Below are 18,831 nucleotides of genomic sequence, written 5' to 3' on the forward strand. Positions count from 1 at the left end.
GACACGGAATGAACTGGTGCCTTGATCTTGGACTTCCCAGCTTCCAGAATTGTGAGAAACAGGCCAGGTGCAGTGGCTCACACCTGTAATCCCAGCACCTTGGGAGGCCAAAGCGGGTGGATCACTTGAGCTCAGGAGTTCAAGACCAGCCTGGTGAACACAGTGAAACTCCCCTCTACTAAAAATACACAAAATTAGCATGGCATGGTGGCACCTGTCTATAGTTCCAGCTACTCGGGAAGCTGAGTCGGGGAATCCCTTGAACCTGAAAAGAGGCAGTTGCAGTGAGCCTAGCTCATGCTACTGCACTGCAGCCTGGACGACAAAGTGAAACTCCGTCTCAAAACAAAACAGAACAAAACAAACAAAAAACACTAGAATTGTGAGAAATAAATTTCTGTTGTTTATAAGCCACGCAGTCTATGCTATTCTGTTACAGCAGCCCAAACAGACTAAGACAGTGGGACACACATCAAAGAACACAGGCTAGGATGCTAGGAATCATTTTGAGAAGTCGCATGCCTCCTCTTTCCTCCTCGACCTCACCTCCCAGTAAGACACCAGTGATCTTATATCCTAATAGTTTTCCCATATTTCAAGCAGTTGTTCAATATCACTTTCAATGACTTCATGAAATATTGTACTTTTTTTTTTTTTTTGAGACAGGGTATCCCTCTGTCGCCCAAGCTGAAGTGCGGTAGCGCAATCTGGGCTCACTGCAAACTCCGCCTTCTGGGATCAAGCAATCCTCCCACCTCATCCTCCTGGGTAGCTGGGACTACAGATGTGCACCATCATGCCCAGGTAATTTTTGTACAGATGGAGTTTCACCATGTTGCCCAACCTGGTCTTGAACTCCTGGGTTCAAGAGATCCTCCCTGTTCAGCCTCCCAAAGTGGCTGTGCGCCACCTCACCTGGTGAAGCCAGTGTTCTCAAGTTGAACTCTCATCACCTTTCAACAGTAAATTCCCCTATTCTACCTCTCTTGACCACGCAGAATTCCTTAAACAGTATTGTAAATTTGACCTTGACATTCTGATGATACTCAAATCTTGACTTAAATTGAACTTTAGACTCAACGTATCTCAGGACAGAATGACGAATGGTGTTTTTCCCTAGATAAACTTACTTGTTTAGAGAAAATGCCTGAAGGTAGAATCTTTTTTTCACATCTGTCCTAACAAATACTTACTAACATGTTGTCTAAAAGGAGGCAAAACTGGGTAAAACCAGAGACACCTGGATGAAATCCTGGCTCTACCACTGACCAGCTATGAGGACTGGCACAAAACACTACATTTGTCTTCCTTTCAGTCTCTTCACTGTAAGATGGGGGAAAGACAACAACACTTTGTAAGGTTGGTGTGGGAACTGGAGAATATATGAAAAATAAACCATACCAGGAATTATGCAGAATAAGTGCTCAACACAGAATAACGACTGTTAAGTCATTGAGCACTTACCCTGCATAATTGGTTGTTGTCATTGCTATGGTTATCACAGTAATTCAAGAACAAAACAAAACATCTGGCCGTGCGCAGTGGCTCATGCTTGTAATCCCAGCACTTTGGGAGGCCGAGGTGGGTGGATCATCTGAGGTCAGAAGTTTGAGACTAGCCTGGCCAACATGGTGAAACCCCATCTCTACTAAAAATACAAAAATTAGTCAGGTGTGGTGGCAGGCGCCTATAATCCCAGCTACTCAGGAGGCTGCGGCAAGAGAATTGCTTGAGCCTGGGGGGCTGAGGTTGCAGGGAGCCAAGATCGTGCCATTGCACTCCAGCCTGGGCAACAGAGCAAGACTCCGTCTAAAAAAAAAAAAAAACAACAAAAAATCCTTGAGTTTCTACCTTAATCTAATGCCAGACCCTAGATGCTAGAACCACTATACTTGATACAACAGTAGTAGCATCATCCAGTTTGTATAATTGCTATGAACATTCAGAAATGGATGGGCTGTATATCAACTCTATTATAATGCCTACTTCCATATCATTAATTAATTCACATAGTCACAGAATGCAAATTTAAGAATATGGAAACAAAGAGACCATTTTGATTAGGCTTTCATTTCTACCAATGGGGGGAAAAATCACATGAGAAAAAAATATTTCCAATAAGGAACACTATATCTAGACCAGCAGTTGGCAAACTTTCTCTGTAAAGGACCAGGTTTGGCAAACAACATACAACACAGTGGTCTCTGCTGAATATTCTTTTTTCTTCTTCTTCTTTTAAACACCCCTTTACAAATCTTTGAGGTTTTTTTCTTTTTTTAACATCCCTTTAAAACTGTAAAAACCAATTAAACAGTCCAGTTTGCCAATCCCATTCTAAATCACCATTCCACTGTATCAAAACAGATAGGTGTAAAGAATATCACTTTAGACTATTATACATAATCCTAAACATATTTCTATCTGAAATCTAAAATTGTTCTTTATAATAGTGTTTGCTAGGCAAACGAGAGACACTTCTAAAAATGGAGTTGTATTCAGGTAAAAATGGGAAATTTATTACAAAATATTTCTTAAAAAAATATAATCCTACCTGGCAGTTTTCAAAATGAACAGCTACAATGAGCTTTCCCCCATAAAGTTTATCTTCTAAGTTTTCAGGGATGGATGGTTCATGCTCTGGTGGATATGTTTGTTTTAGCCAGTCCATCCAAGACAATCCCACAAGTGACAGGATTTTTTCCTCGCTGAATTTGCGCATTTTTCTTCGAAATTCATTTACTTCAGGATCCTTCAAGGAATCAAATTCATGCAGACCTAAACACATTTTTTAAAGGTGTCATTTTCAGTAGCTAACAATAATAAAAAAGAATATAGAAAGAATACAAAGTATATTCAACAAAAACTAACTTGGATGTTGGATGCTTGGCTTTTATCAAGCAGATGAAACTAGGGAGGAAAACACCATGAAAGATAAAAAAAAACCCAGATAAAACAATAAATCTCATGTACAGAAGACAAACATACAATTATATTTTTTAAAAAAATACAACTCAAAACCTCATAAAGAAATGTAGTTTGCTTACCAGTTTTACAAAGTAATTCACAATACATATTTTAAAGCCACACATAAAAGATTCATTGTTTTTATTTACAAAGCAAGTATTAATAAATCACATTTAAAATATGTGAGAAAGACTAAGAATCTGAAAAACAGTTTCAATACTACATTAGAAGAAAACTAAGAATCAAGTTATTATTTCACCAAAAGTTGGTATACTATGGGAATGGCTATGATACGTAGGGGCAGAGGGAATATGGAAAATCTCTGTATCTTCCTCTCAATTTTGCTGTGAACCTAAAACTGTTCATAGTCTTTAAAAAACCAAAAACAAACCAAAGAAAACCTAGTATATTTAAATTTTATAGACTGAATTTTCAGTTCATTGTGATTTTTAAATGGTTATCATATATTGTATTAATTAGTCAAAAATCCCATAAACATAAAATTGTTCTTTATTGTTTGGTTGACTCTCAAACAACATGGTGGTTGGGGCACCAACCCCCCACAGAGGAGAAAATTCACATATAACATTCATTCATTCATTCACTGAGACAGAATCTTGCTCTGTTACCCAGGCTAGAGTGCAGTGGTGTGATCACGGCTCACTGTAGCCTTCATCTCCTGGGCTCAAGCGATCCTCCCACTTTAGCCTCCCAAGTAGCTGAAATTACAGTCATAAGCACATGCCACTATGTCTGGATAAATTTTTAGTAGACATGAGGTCTTGCTATATTGTCCAAGTTGTCTTGAACTCCTGGGCTCAAGCAATCCTCCCACCTCAGTCTGACAAAGTGCTGAGGTTACAAGTGTGAGTCACCATGCCCAGCCCACATGTCACTTTTGACTCCTGAACAACTTAACTACTAATAGCCTACTTATGACCAGAAGCCTTACCAACAACATAAAGTCAGTTAATACTTATTTTGTATGTTATACATGTTATATACTGTATTCCTAAAGTAAGCTAAAGAAAATGTTAATTATTCCAGCTCTCTTCTGATTAGAAAAAAAGAAAATGTTATTAAATAAATCACAAAGAAGAGAAAATATATTTACTATTTATTAAGAGGAAGTGGATTGGCTGGGGGCGGTGGCTCACGCCTGTAATCCCAGCACTTTGGGAGGCTGAGGAGGGTGGATCACCTGAGGTCAGGAGTTCCAGACTAGCCTGACCAACATGGAGAAACCCCATCTCTACTAAAAATACAAAAAAATTAGCCAGGCGTGGTGGCGGGTGCCTGTAGTCCCAGCTACTCGGGAGGCTGAGGCAGGAGAATGGCGTGAACCCGGGAGGCAGAGCTTGCAGTAAGCCGAGATTGTGTCATTGCACTCCAGCCTGGGTGACAGAGTGAGACTTCACAAAAAAAAAAAAAAAAAAATAGGAAGTGGATCACCATAATGTCTTCATAACTCATCATCTTCACATTGAGTAGGCTGAGGAGGAAGTGGAGAGGTTAGTCTTGCTGTCTCAGGGGTGGCAGACACAGAAGACTGAAGGAGGTACAAGGGGAGGCAGCAGACGCAGGCATACTGTATGTAACTTCACAGATATACATCATAATTTCTGACTTCTTTGCTTTTTCATTTCTGTAAAAATGTTTATCTGTATAGTACCAATCCTACCACTGTTCGCTTTAGTTTCAGTGCTGGTATCATAGAAGGGGGCATATTATAAAAGAAGTCAAAAGCATTCTTGAATAATCAGAAGCCTTCTGTCAGACTGTTGCATGTGAATTTGTTTTCGGGCACTGTTTCTTCTACATCTTCTTCTTCATCATCTGGCACTGCTTCAGAAGCACTCATCTCCATGAAGTTGTTTTCTGTTCATTCCTCTCGTGTGGTGTTTACTAGCTCTTGGATTTCTCCACGATTTGTATCTTGAAACCCTTCACCACCACTGCTGCCTTTTATGCGATATCCACAATCTATTTCATAATTTCCTTGATTGGTTCTGTTGTCAATCCTGTGAAGTCATGTACAATATCGGGACAGAGATTTCTCCAACAGGAATTTACTGTTTTGGGTTTGATAGCTTTCACAACTTTTTCTATATGAACGATGGCATCTTCAGTGGTGTAATACTCCCAGACTTTCATGATGTTCTATCCAGGTTCTCTTCCATACAGTACCATGAGTAATGAGCCTTAAAGGTCCTTATGACCTCCTGATAGGCTAAATTAGAGATGTTGTGTTTGGGGGTAAGTAGATCACTTTGATGCTTTCAGTGTTGAACTCAGGGGGTTCTGGGTGGCCACGGGCATCATCCAATATCAAAAGAACCTTAAAAGGCAGTCCCTAGGCTGGGCACAGTGGCTCACGCCTATAATCCTCCTGTCATCCTAGCACTTTGGGAGGCCCAAGGTGGGGGGATCACTTGAGGTCAGGAGTTCAAGACCAGCCTGGCCAACATGGGGAAACCCATCTCTATTAAAAACACAAAAATTAGCCAGACATGGTGGTGTGTGCCTGTAATCTCAGCTACTTCGGAGGCTGAGGCAGGAGAATCGCTTGAACCCAGGAGGCGGAGGTTGCAGTAAGCCGAGATCGCACCACTGCACTGCAGCCTGGGCGATAAAGTGAGATTCCATCTCCAAAAAAAAGGCAGCCCCTTACTGGCAAAGTAGTTCCTGACTTCAGAACAAAGCAGTGATGGAACCAATCCAGAAAAAGGGTTCTCATTGTCCAGGTCTTCTTGTTGTACAACCAAAAGACTGGCAGCTGGTGTTTCTTTTTCCCTTCAAGGTTTGGGGGTTAGCAGCTTTATAAATAAACTGTATTACAAACTAGTCTGCATTTGCACAAAACAGTAGTTAGCCTTCCTGTCTTAAATCCTGGTGCTGACTTCTCTTCCTTACTAATAAATGACCTTTGTGGCATTTTTTTTCTCCAGAATTGGGCACTTTGATCTGCATTATAAACTTGTTCAGGGCCAGACAAGGCAGCTCACACCTATAATCCCAACATTTTGGGAGGCCGAGGTGGGAGGATTCCCTGAGGTCAGGGGTTCGAGACCAGCCTGGGCAAGCCTGGGCAACATAGTGAGACCTCATCTCTACAAAAAATTAAAAATTAGCTGGGCATGGTGGTGCATGCCTGTAGTCCAAGCTACTCATGAGGCTGAGGTGGGAGGATCACTTGAGCCCAGGAGGGCAAGGATACAGCCTGGGCAGCAGAGTGAGATCTTGTCTCAAAAACAAAACACCAAAAATCTGTTCAGGCAGGTAACCTTTCTCCTCAGTGATTTTTCTTAATGGCATCTGGGAACTCATCTGCTATTTCTAGGTCAGGAAAAATAACTTCTCCTATTACCTTGACATTTTTTTATGCCAAACCTTTCTAAAATTGTCAAATTGGACGGGCACAGTGGCTCACGCCTGTAATCCCAGCACTTTGGGAGGCCGAGGAGAGGAGGGCGGATCACGAGGTCAGGAGATTGAGACCATCCTGGCTAACATGGTGAAACCCCGTCTCTACTAAAAATACAAAAAAATTAGCCGAGCGTGGTGGTGGGGACCTGTAGTCCCAGCTACTCAGGAGGCTGAGGCAGGAGAATGGCATGAACCTGGGAGGCGGAGCTTGCAGTGAGGCGAGATCGCACCACTGCACTCCAGCCTGGGCGACAGTGAGACTCCGTCTCAAAAATAAATTAATTAAAAATAAAAAATTAAAAAATTAAATTGTCAAACCATCCTTTGCTAGCATTAAAATTCTCCTGTACTAGATCCTTCACTTTCTTATTGCTGTCACATAACTTTGCCTTTTCTTGAATCAGATTAGAGTCTATTGGTATGCCTTTCTTATAGGAATCCTGTACCCACATACAAGCTGCATTTTTAATCTGAGATAAAAAGGTGATTCACAAAAAGTGCAAGGTTTAGCATCTGCTGACATAGCTGCAGCGACAGTTTCATGAATTTGTTTTTTCACAATGGCACTTATACTGGATTGATTTATCTCGAAATGGCAGGCAACCACAGCTGCAGACGTCCATCTACAGTACATATCAAGCTATTCAGCCTTTTTTTATATATATATATAAGGCATTTGCAGGCACAATCACAGCACACTAGTACCTAGAGCTCCTAGGCTTAAGCAATCCTCTTGCCTCAGCCTGTGCACCCAGCTGCATTCAACTTTTTTCTTATAATATCATGACTTTTCTCTGTTCTTAGAAGTACTTCCAGGATCACAAGTGGCATTTTGTATGGGTCCCACAGTGTTATTCAAGGTTTGCAGTATTCCAGTAAACACAATTTTAAAAATACATGAGAACTGGGAGAGATCCCTTTTTACTGCAATATGCAATTTACTAGACAGAGGAACTGCTCAAGTGGAGATGATTAGAGTCACATGGCATTTCTGAGCATATGCTCACAACACTTAACCTCACCACAATAGCAACAGGAGGTGGCTGCAAAATTATTACAGTAGTATAATACAGTTAATTTTATGCAGTTATGATTTAATACTGTATCTTTACATTTGTTTGCACTTCTTTCAACTGCAAATGGCACCATGTATGGTTGTCTAAATGTCTGTGTATGTAAGTTTTGAAATTTTAACTTTTTATAATAGATTTATGTGTATTTTATGGTAGTAAATGATACATACACATCATGCATTAATGACATACTTAACTTTTTAATTTTTTCGCTATTTCTAGGCTGTGATTCGTCTGCAAGTTTTTTCAAATTGTCACAAATCTCAAAAAAAAGTTTCAATATATGTATTAAAAAATATCCATGTATAAGTGGCCCTGCACAGTTCAAACCTATTGCTGAAGGATGGGTTGTACTTAATTTTTAGTCACTTCTGCCATTAAGACAATTATATATGACAACTTTTTCAAAAACTTATGATTATTCCAGTAAATAATTTTAGAAATCTAAAAGAATGAATCAACATACATAAATGTTTATGTGTGCATTCATTTTTACCTATCAGGTTGGCACATATTTTAAAATTTGATAATACCCTGTGCTGGAAGGTGTAGAGAGAAAAAGACATTCTAGTATAGTTTTGGTGAGAAACTACATTGATATGAACTTTTTGGAGGGCAATTTTGCAATATTTATTAGAAATCATACACACACACTCACACATCCTTAGACCTCACAATTTTATCAATCGTAATCTCAACCTGAGAGATTCAGGACCAACGAAGAAAGCCAAGTATAGTAACCCAACACCAATGCCACATAAGACGCCTTGCTTCTAGTTAGCCCACCTCCAGCTCCCTGCTGCCAATAATTTCCCATCAGGCATCTCTGAAACCTTCCCTTTTTTTCACTGTAAAGCTTTCCCACTCCCCTGCCTGCCTCTGAGTCTCTGCCAAACTCAAGTTCTTTTACTATAGCAACCTCTGCATAAATAGTCTCTGTTCTCATCTGAGTGGTCTTTGTTTATTTCTACAAACCTATGGGTATACTATCAATATATGAATATTTGCTGCAGTTTTGTTTATAATAATTAAAATGTAATCTAAAGGCCATCATTCAGGACTGGTTAAATAAAGATACATCCATATATCATTATACAGTGGTGCAGGAGATAAAAATACAATCAATCTTTGTGTTTTTAAGGGAACCAGATATTTTTTAAAAGTAGGCAGAGAATGGGTCAGGTAAAATCCCTTTTCTGCAAATTCAAAAGAAAGAATACAGAATATGCATAAGTTTTTGTTTTGGATACTTGAGATGACTCTATTGCTAGTGGTATTTTGTAGTATTAGGGAGGAATGCACAGTGAGGAAAGTTACTTTTTATTCCATAAAATTAATCTATACTATACTATTTGAACATATGCATGTCAGTAAGGGTTGCATTGTCTTTTTACTTTTATGCACTGAAGACAATAGTTGTTATTTCAAAAATATATCCTAGAATCAATTTTGTGGTATTAAATATAGAAAAACAAAACACAGCAAAGGTATAACACAGCAAAGGTAAAATGATTTCCTGGATAGTTTTAGATTTGGAATAAAATACATTACTCTAAATTAGCTATGAATGGACTGTAATTTGGGTGGAAAGGCTGAAGCATTTTAGTGCACTGTTAATATTCATTCTATTCACAGGCAATAGGTATTACAGGTGAGGAAAGGGAAATAAGTACCCAATAATATATACATCTAACAAAAATCAAACGCTTTATTTCCCTTAATCTGCTACAAATCATGTTTAACCCACCTTCTAAACGTCTCTCAACTCTGTCCACTTCTCTCAATTCCTGTAACCATTAACCTAATCCTGGCCATCATCACCCTTCCTTTGGGTTACAACATTTTTTCACTAATTTCTCTACTCAAATTCTTAATCCCTCCAATCCACTCTTCATTCTACAACCTAAATAATCTTTCTAAAATGCAAATTTATCACATTACTCCCCTACCTATATTTCTTCAATAGCTTCCCAAGTGTTCTTAGTAGTAAAACTCTACTTTTTACATGGCCTGGATGGCACTGTATGCTCTGCAGATGGCTGCCTCTCTAGTCTTTCCCAGTTGTCCTATCTGTCCCCCTACATCACCCATAATCAATTTCTTTTCCTTGAATAGGCCATTCTTCACATGTGCCATTTCTTTTTGTTTTTTCCTTTCTCCACCTCTCTTTATCTGCCAAATTCCTAATCAGCATTGATGGCTCAGTTTAGGTATACATCTCCTAAGAGGTCATCCCTGATTCACCTAAGTGACTTTCCTTTTCACAAGTTTTGTTTTTCATTAATTGGCAAATAATAATTGCATGTATTTATGAGGTACAATGTGATAGAGTTTTTTTGTTTGTTTGAGACAGGGTCTCACTCTGTCACCCAGGCTAGAGTGCAGTGGCATGATCACGGCTCACTGGAGCCTCAACCTCTGGGCTCAAGCCAAGTGATCCTCCCACCTCAGCCTCTCAAGTAACTGGGACTACAGGCACACACCACCATGCCTGGGTAATTTTTTGTACTTTTTGTAGAGATGGGGTTTTGCTATGTTGCCCAGACTGGTCTCCAAATCCTGAGCTCAAGTGATCCACCCACCTCATCCTCCCAAAGTACTGGGATTATAGGAAGAAGCCCCCACGCTCGGCCAATGTGATGTTTTGACACATGTATACATTGTGCAATGATCAAATCTGGCTAATTAGCATATCTGTCACCTCAAATATTTATTATTTCTTTGTGAAGAGAACATTTAAAAATTCTCTCATAAATATTTTGAAATATACAATACATTATTATTAACGATAGTCACGGTGCTATGCAATAGAATGGGGGTGGGGGTGGTTTTGGGATGAAGCTGTTCCACCTCAGATCATCAGGCATTAGATTCTCTCTCATTAGGATCACACAACCTAGATCCCTCACATTTGCAGTTCACAATAGGATTCTTCGCATTCAAGTTCCTATGAGAATCTAATGCTACCACTGATCTGACAGCAGGCGAAGTTCAGGTGGTAATGCTCACCCAACCTGCTGCTCACCTCCTGCTGTGCGGCCTGGTTCCTAACCAGGAACAGGGAGCAGAGGAGAACCCCTGCAATGGAACACCTGAACTTATTCCTGCTAACTGAAACTTTGTATCCAGTGACCAATGTCTCCCCTTTCCCAGCCCAATACACCCCCTTTATCTGCCCCCAACTGGCTCTGGTAACTACCATTCTACTGTTTACTTTGAGTTCAACTTTTTCAGATTCCACATTTAAGTGAGATCACACAGTATCTGAAGGTGACCCTTTCTGACATAGCATAGCAGTTAATACATTGCAATAAAACTGTTTACTGATCCTCACTTCCCACTGGATTGTGAGGTCTAAGCAAAGACCATATCACCCACGGTCACTGGTAAAATTTCAAGTATAAACACTCAATACTACTGAACTGCAATCACTAATGTTTTGGTAATGTTTTTCAATACATTATGAATAAGGGACCCTGTTCATGTAACTGTTGGAATCACACTAAAAAATACAGCTTTCATTTATTCCAGACGCACTGAATCCCAATCTCTGAGCATATTCATTTTAAGAAACTGATACAATCTAAATTTGGGAACCACCATAAAGATCTCTTAAATACAGAAATTTTAGGACGGGCGCGGTGGCTCACGGCTGTAATCCTAGCACTTTGGGAGGCCAAGGCAGGCGGATTACGAGGTCAGGAGATTGAGACCACCCTGGCTAACACAGTGAAACCCCATCTCTACTAGAAATATAAAAAATTAGCCAGGCATGGTGGCAGGTGCCTGTAGTCCCAGCTACTCGGGAGGCTGAGGCAGGAGAATGGCGTGAACCCAGGAGGCAAAGCTTGCAGTGAGCCGAGATGGCGCCACTGCACTCCAGCCTGGGCGATAGAGCGAGACTCCATCTCAAAAAAAAAAAAAAAAAAAAAAAAGAAATTTTATCAAAAATACGAACACTTTAAGCTAAGTAATTTAATTTTAAACCTAGTTAATACCCTACATACCTCCTCGTAAGAGAATCTAACAGCAAAGCTTAAATTTTCCTTAAGACTACTGTAAAATTTACAGTCAAATATAATTTTTATATTAAAAAAGTACTGAGTGAACAATTTATTCATACTAAAGAGGGTGTTAAAATCCTACAGACTAGGTCAGGCACGGTGGCTCACACCTGTAATCCCAGCACTTTGGAAGGCTTAAGGCAGGCAGATCGCTTGAGGTCAGGAGTTCGAGACCAGCCTAGCCAACGTGGCAAAACCCCATCTCTACAAAAAATATAAAAATTAGCTGGGTGTAGTGGTGCAATCCTGTAATCCCAGCTACTTAGGAGGCTCAGGCACGAGAATCACTTGAACCCAGGAGGCCGAGGTTGCAGTGAGCCAAGATCGCGCCACTGCACTCCAGCCTGGGCAACAAAGTGAGACTCTGTGTATTTAAAAAAAAAAAAAAAAAAAAATCCTACAGACTAGCTATTTCCCTCACTTAAGGTATACCACAGGTTTAGATAGGTCAGGAGAAATAAGGGAGTTTACAAATATGTTTCTCAGAATGCTAACAAAATCCTCTGATTACGATTATTTTACTGAGTGTTTGGAGAAATTAATATAGGGGTGGCATACACCTCACTACAGAGAACAAACAGAACTCAAACAACAGCTCTGTAAATAATTATTTGGAATAAACACAGAAAAAAAAAAGATTAGCCACATCATCTTTCAGGAAAAGGTATTTTTAGCCTAGTCAGGGCAATTACGTCTCTAAAGGTTCTATTGTTTTCTTTGGAGAGAGGAGGTGGCAACCTTGTTCCTAAAGTTAAACTGAAATAATTGTTTATTTTTTCCCAGGAGGCATGGCCTCATCAAGCCCTGGTCCTCACAGACAAATCAGCAACTGCAAAAATTGACTTGACTTCTCAAGTATTAAAAGTGAAAATTCATTCTTAAATACTCAACTTACTCAATTTCTTAAATAAATGTTAACATTTAAATTTGTGTATATAATCAAAATGCCAAAGAATACAAAAATTAGGCAGGCGTGGTGGTGCATGCCTGTAGTCCCAGCTACTTGGGAAGCCAAGGTGGGAGAACTGCTTGAACCTGGGAGGCGGAGGTTGCAGTGAGCCAAGAAGGCGCCACTACGCTCCAGACTGGGTGACAGAGTGAGACCTTGTCTCAACAACAACAACAAAAAATTAAATTCATTAAAGTCTAATATAGATCATATCCCTATGCTATGGTACGATAAAAGGTAAGGTTGCCAGGTTAAAAAAAAACAGTATGCGCAATTCAATTTGAATTTTAGATAAACAATGAATATGTTTTTAGCATAAGCACAGCATATGTAATATTTCAATCTTCAATATTTTTATTTGCCACATCTGGCAGGCATAGGAAGAGGTAATGGTGGCCAATGAATCTATGTTTTGGTAAGTGTTGGGAAGGAGGTAAATTTCAGAGAGATACCAATGCCTTGAAGAAACTTGGCCCACATCTTGGGTAACACAGTAAGATTCCATCTCTACAAAAAAAAAAGAAAAAATTAGCCAGACTTGGTGGCTTGCACTCAGCTACTCAGGAAGCTGAGGTGGGAGGATCACCTGACTCTGCGAGGCTGAGGCTGCAGTGACCGGTGGTTGCACCACTGCACTCCAGCCTGGGTGACAGAGCAAGACCCTGTCTCAATTTAAAAATAAAAACAAAAACAGCTGGATGCAGTGGCTCACACCTGTAATCCCAGCACTTTGGGAGGCTGAGGCAGGCAGATCACCTGAGGTCAGGAGTTTGAGACCAGCCTGTCCAACATGGTGAAACCCTGTCTCTAATAAAAATACAAAAATTAGCCGGGCATGGTGGCAGGTGCCTGTAATCCCAGCTACTCAGAAGGCTGAGGCAGGAGAATCTCTTGAACCCGGGAGGCAGAGGTTGCAGTGAGTCAAGATTGCACCACTGCACTCCAGCCTGGGCAACAGAGTGAGACTCTGTATCAAATAAATAAATAAATAAAAATAAAAATAAAAAGGCCAGCACAATGGCTCACACCTATAATCCTAGCACTTTGGGAGGCAAAGGCAGGTGGATCACTTGAGCTTAGGAGTTTGATACCAGCCTAGGCAACATGCTGAAATCTACATGGGCATGGTGGCGTATGCCTGTGGTCTCAGCTACTCAGGAGGCCGAGGTAGGAGGATCACTTAAGCCTGGGAGGTTGAGGCTGCAGTGAGCTGAGATCGCACCGCTGCACTCCAGCCTAGGTGACAGAGAGAGACCCTATTTAAAAAAAAAAAAAAAATCAAAAAGAACATGGCCTACTCTGTGGTACTTTTTGGATTAACAAATATTTTAGCTTCCCTAAAAATCAATGTGGTTCTGGTTTGCTTTCCTACATTAGCATGAAAATACAGAAAAGCTAAGTATTTTAATCCACAGAAACAAAAACAAATAAAAGCCTTGAAATACATATAATTTATTCAAAAGAAATATATCAAAATATTGTCGGTCGATATACTTGTTCTGGATGATAAGACTATAAGTGATTTTTTTTCTTTCTTTCTCCTCTTCCATATATTCTTCAACTTTTTATGGGCATGAGAACAAAGGGAAAACTTCTTATAATGGATAAAAATTTAAATTCTGTAAAAATCTTTGGGCCAGGTGCTGTGGCTCTGAAGGCTGAGGCAGGCAGACAGCTCGAGTCCAGGAGTTTGAGACCAGCCTGGGCAACACCCTGTCTCTACTACAATAAAAATACAAAAATTAGTTAGGCATGGTGGCTTGCATCTGTATGTAGTCCCAGCTACTTAGGACACTGAAGTGGGAGGATCGCTTGAGACTGAGGGTCGAGTCAAGGCTGAAGTGAGCCATGATCGCACCACTGCACTCTACCCTGGGCAACAGGGCGAGACCTTGTCACCAAAAAACAAAAACAGAAACAAAAAACAAACAAACAAAACAAAACACACCTTTGTAGCTCTAGAAAATAGAAAGGAATGCTTTCTAATAATGCTTTCTAATTATATGTCACTAATATATAAGAAAAAATTTTGTATGATACATAACTATAAACTTGTTAACTGGGAAAAATTTATTGCCAAAAATAAACTAGCCACCCTCTGAAGTAATCAAGTATTTTTAAATATCAGAGTATCACTTAGTAAACTAACAAGGTTCTATTCTAATGCACTCAGAGGGAGTAGTCCCACAGTATAATCATTAGCTAGCCTGAATTATTATAGGTTAAGATCAAAGAATAGTATTTTAAAGGGGATGGTACTACACTATCCTATAACAGTGAATCTGATCAATACAGGTACCCATTCCAGATACATAAACCTCCAGTGGATTTTCTGGTTTTGTATTTAATCTATAAAGTCTCCTCCTCAGTAACCCTTTGTAGTTCCTAATTCAAGTCAGTACCTTCTCTAAAGCAAGATATTGATATACCATTAGCCCCTGATACTCCTAATATTATATAGCAAGAGAAACTCCTCCATGTTCTTGATTGTGTTACTCACAATTTTCCATGGAATAAATTTGCAAGGAATAATGTGGACATGGTATTTCCTGACTCTCTACCAAAATAACTTCTACTTAAAGATAATTTCAGTTAAGAAGTAAAATTTGTCAATAATTTATTTATGGAAACATTAAACAGCTTAAAGTCTCAGTTGGCATACAGAGTTGTGTATAAAATATGTTCATTCTATAGGAGCAGTTCATAAGAAACTAAGGATAATGTCTCCCTTAGTCAAGGACTTCTCAAACAATCTGAGGTAAAGCAACAACTTTTTTCTTTCCAATCCATCAAAGACCAATATTTTTGTAAAATAAAAATAAATCAGCCATGCACAGTGGCTCATGCCTGTAATCCCAGCGCTTTGGGGGGCCAAGGTAGGAGGATCACTTGAGCCCAGGAGTTTGAGACCAGCCTGGACAACATAGTGAGACCCTGTCTCTATTTTTAAAAATTAAATAAATAATAAATCATTAGACAACAAAAACATATACTAAACATAAGCCCTTGGATGCTATGGCAATATCATATTGCTAAAGGGGTTTCTAAACATTTATTCTCAATTTCTATACTTACCTTATCTCAAACTGGCAACAATTTACAGATCAACAGTGGTCCATGGACCACACTTTGAAAAGCAATGTCTTAAATATACTTACTACATGTTTATATAAATAGATATAGTAAGAATTCGTACCAAGAATTTTTAATATTACCTTTTCCTATAAGGACTCCAATTTTTGAGTCCAATTTTTCCCCTGGGTCACAACTTCTTGTCACTAATTTGAGAACTGGAAGAAAAGGTCTGACATCACAGAGTCTTCGTGTTTCATCTTCAAGCTCCTCATATACAGCAGTCTGATTCACACATGCAAACATATAGGAGTCAATATCCATAAGGAGGTTGAACATTGGGTAATTGTGAACTTGCTTCCATAACATCTATGAGAAAAAATAATAAGACATTTTCTGGAATGGAAACACTCGCTCAAGTGTACAAAGATATAAGGATGCTCACTGCAGCACTGTTTGTAAAAATAAAAAACAATGAACAAATCAAATGTTTAGCAATAAAAGATTGGTTAAATGAATTACAGAATATTACAGAACTGTGAAAATAATAAAAATATATTCAGAAAAATAGAAAAAAATATAAATTCATTCTGAAATGGAAAACCATACAAAACATTCAAGTTTTCTTAAAACAGCAAATTATAAGAGAGTATATATGGTATTATCCCATGTTTGTAGGGTAATATAATGGCATAGTGCACAAAAAATGCATTATAAATGAAATTACTAAAAGCAAATTATCTATGACAAGTAAGACTCAATGAAAACTTTCATATTTCACTTTCCTGTAAGCAGAAACCACTGATCAGGAGTAATCAAAAAAAAATTTTAATTTAAAGTGTGTATCACCACCTCCATACAATATTTAAATCATTTTTGTCCTGCATTCTTTTCTTTTATCAGGGGTATCCTTACTAATACTGTTCTGTCAGAATGATCATAATCAATCTCTCAACATCTCTTTCCATGTCTCCTGGATGAGATAATACAAAAGAAGTTCACCACACAAAAACAAAAAGGGATTGCATATTTTGTCAACAGCCAGTACAAAAGCTAAGAGCTGAAACTAACAGACCTGAAGTAAAAATTGTGGCCAATCCTCAGCTCAGATTCAGTTACATAAAACATACAGGAGAAAGTACAAGCAACAATAATAATAATAATGATAGGTAAACTTTTCATTCTAAAGGCTCAAAATAGTAAATTAAGAAAAAAAGGTAAACTGAACTTCACCCAAACTTAAAACTTCTGTACAGCAAAAGACATTATCAAGAGAATGAAAAGGCAACCAACAAAATGGGAGGTAATATTTGCAAATCATATGTATCTGACAAGATATTAATATCCAGAATATATAAAGAACTCCTACAACTCAATAACAAAAAACAAAGTTTAAAAATCAGTACAGGTCTAGAAAAGATAATTCTCCAAAAAACATACAAATGACCAACAAGCACAAAAAAGATGCTCAACATCATTAGTCATGAGGGAAATGCACATAAAAACCACAATGAGGCTGGGTGCAGTGGCTCACACCTGTAATCTCAGCACTTTGGGAGGCCATGGTGGGCAGATCATGAGGTCAAGAGATCAAGACCATCCTGGCCAACATGATGAAATCCTGTCTCTACTAAAAATACAAAAATTAGCTGGGCATGGTGGTGTGCACCTATAGTCCCAGCTACTCAGGATGCTGAAGCAGGAGAATCACTTGAACCCGGGAGGTGGAGGTTGCAGTGAGCCGAGATCATGACACTGCCCTCCAGTCTGGCGACAGAGTGAGACTCCGTCTCAAAAAAACAAAACAAAAAACAAAAAAAAAACCACAATGAGATACCACTTCACATCCATTAGGATGGATACTATTAAACACACACACACACACACACACACACACACACACACACAGAAAATATGGCAAACAAGATCATATCTCTTAGACAAACAAAAAAAGGAAAGAAATAATGTAAGAAAAGAGGAAGGAAGGAAGGAAGAAGGGAGGGAGGGAGGGGAGGGGAGGGAGAGGAAGGAGGGGGAGGTAGGAAAATAGGGAGGGAGGGAGGAAGAGAGGGAAGAAGAGAGGGAGGGAGGAAGAGAGGGAGGGAGGGAGCGAGGAGAAAATAGCATGTGTTGGCCAGTATGTAGATAAACTGGAACCCTTGTACACTGCTGGTCCCAACATTATATGGTGCAGCCACTGTGGAAAACAGTGTGGCAGTTTCTCAAAAGTTAAAACATGGAATTACCACTGTGAATCAACAATCACACTTCTAGGTATATACCCAAAAGAACTGAAAGCAGGAATTCAAACAGACATTTATACACCAATGTTCAGAATAGCATAATATTCACAATAGCCAAAAGCTGGAAGCAACCCAAATGTTCATCAACAGATAAATATACAAAATGTGGCATATACATACAATGGAATATTATTCAGCCACAAAAGAGAATGAAACTAGGATATATGCTACAACATGGATGAACTTTAAAAACACTATGCTATGCAAGCCAACTACAAAAGGATAGCTATTTATTGTATGTTTCCACTTATATAAAGTACCAAGAATAGGCAAACTGGTAGAGATGGAAAACAGAATAGAAATAAAAAGGAATTGAGGGAAGGGGCAGTTATGGGTACGAAGTTTCTGTTTGGGATGATGGGAAAGTGCTGGAAATGGATACTGGTGATGCTTGCACAGCACTGTGAATGCACATCTAAAAATGTCTAAATAGTAAATTTCAGGTTATGTAAATTTTACAATTAAAAAGAGATAAATGGTTAATCTAATGTGAAGTATAGCCATAGGAATCCATACTTGTCACAGGTGACTATAAAAATAGGTGCACCATGCATGAGCGTATGAGATGCTTAAGTAAATTCTGTATTTTCTTTTTACTTTAAGGATCATGCCATTTTAGAATTCCAGTCTCTCTAATGAAGAGAGAGTTAACTCCTTGGAAAGGAGTTAAAAGGCTTGTCCAAAGCCAAGAGTTTTCAGAGGTATATCATAAATATGTTTTCTTAAAAATACCATAACTCCTGATATTCACATTGGGTTCAGCTTTTTGAAAAACATTAGAAAGAAAGTTTAGAAAAACAAGTTCATGTATATGCTGGTTTCTACAAATCAACGGTGCTCATCAATTTACTTTAAAAACTAAAGCAACAGAAAAGGCAAGCCTGCTGAGGGAAAAATATCTGGTGAACAGCAGAAAAGTCTTTCTTCCCCCCAAGAGTCAAGGAAAGGGGGAAGAGAAGAAAAAGGAGAGAAGAGAAAAT

At 38.9% G+C, this 18,831-nt stretch overlaps 1 protein-coding gene across 7 annotated transcripts in view; it reads right to left on the reverse strand.

Annotated features, from left to right (window-relative positions):
- PIK3CB (phosphatidylinositol-4,5-bisphosphate 3-kinase catalytic subunit beta) overlaps positions 1-18,831 on the reverse strand; it is a 184,283-nt gene that overhangs the window by 90,163 nt on the left and 75,289 nt on the right. For all 7 annotated transcript variants that reach the window (XR_002914434.2, XM_024245077.3, XM_002814095.5 and 4 more), the window contains 2 exons: positions 15,692-15,917; positions 2,552-2,775 (listed from right to left, as the gene is read on the reverse strand). Coding sequence is in view for 6 of the 7 variants with exons in the window: in XM_024245077.3 (XP_024100845.1) it covers positions 2,552-2,775; positions 15,692-15,917 (450 nt within the window). In the remaining variant the exon portion in view is untranslated. The remainder of the gene's footprint in view (positions 1-2,551; positions 2,776-15,691; positions 15,918-18,831) is intronic.

The sequence above is a fragment of the Pongo abelii genome, chromosome 2 (genome assembly GCF_028885655.2).
Source record: "Pongo abelii isolate AG06213 chromosome 2, NHGRI_mPonAbe1-v2.0_pri, whole genome shotgun sequence".
Taxonomy (NCBI): domain Eukaryota; kingdom Metazoa; phylum Chordata; class Mammalia; order Primates; family Hominidae; genus Pongo; species Pongo abelii.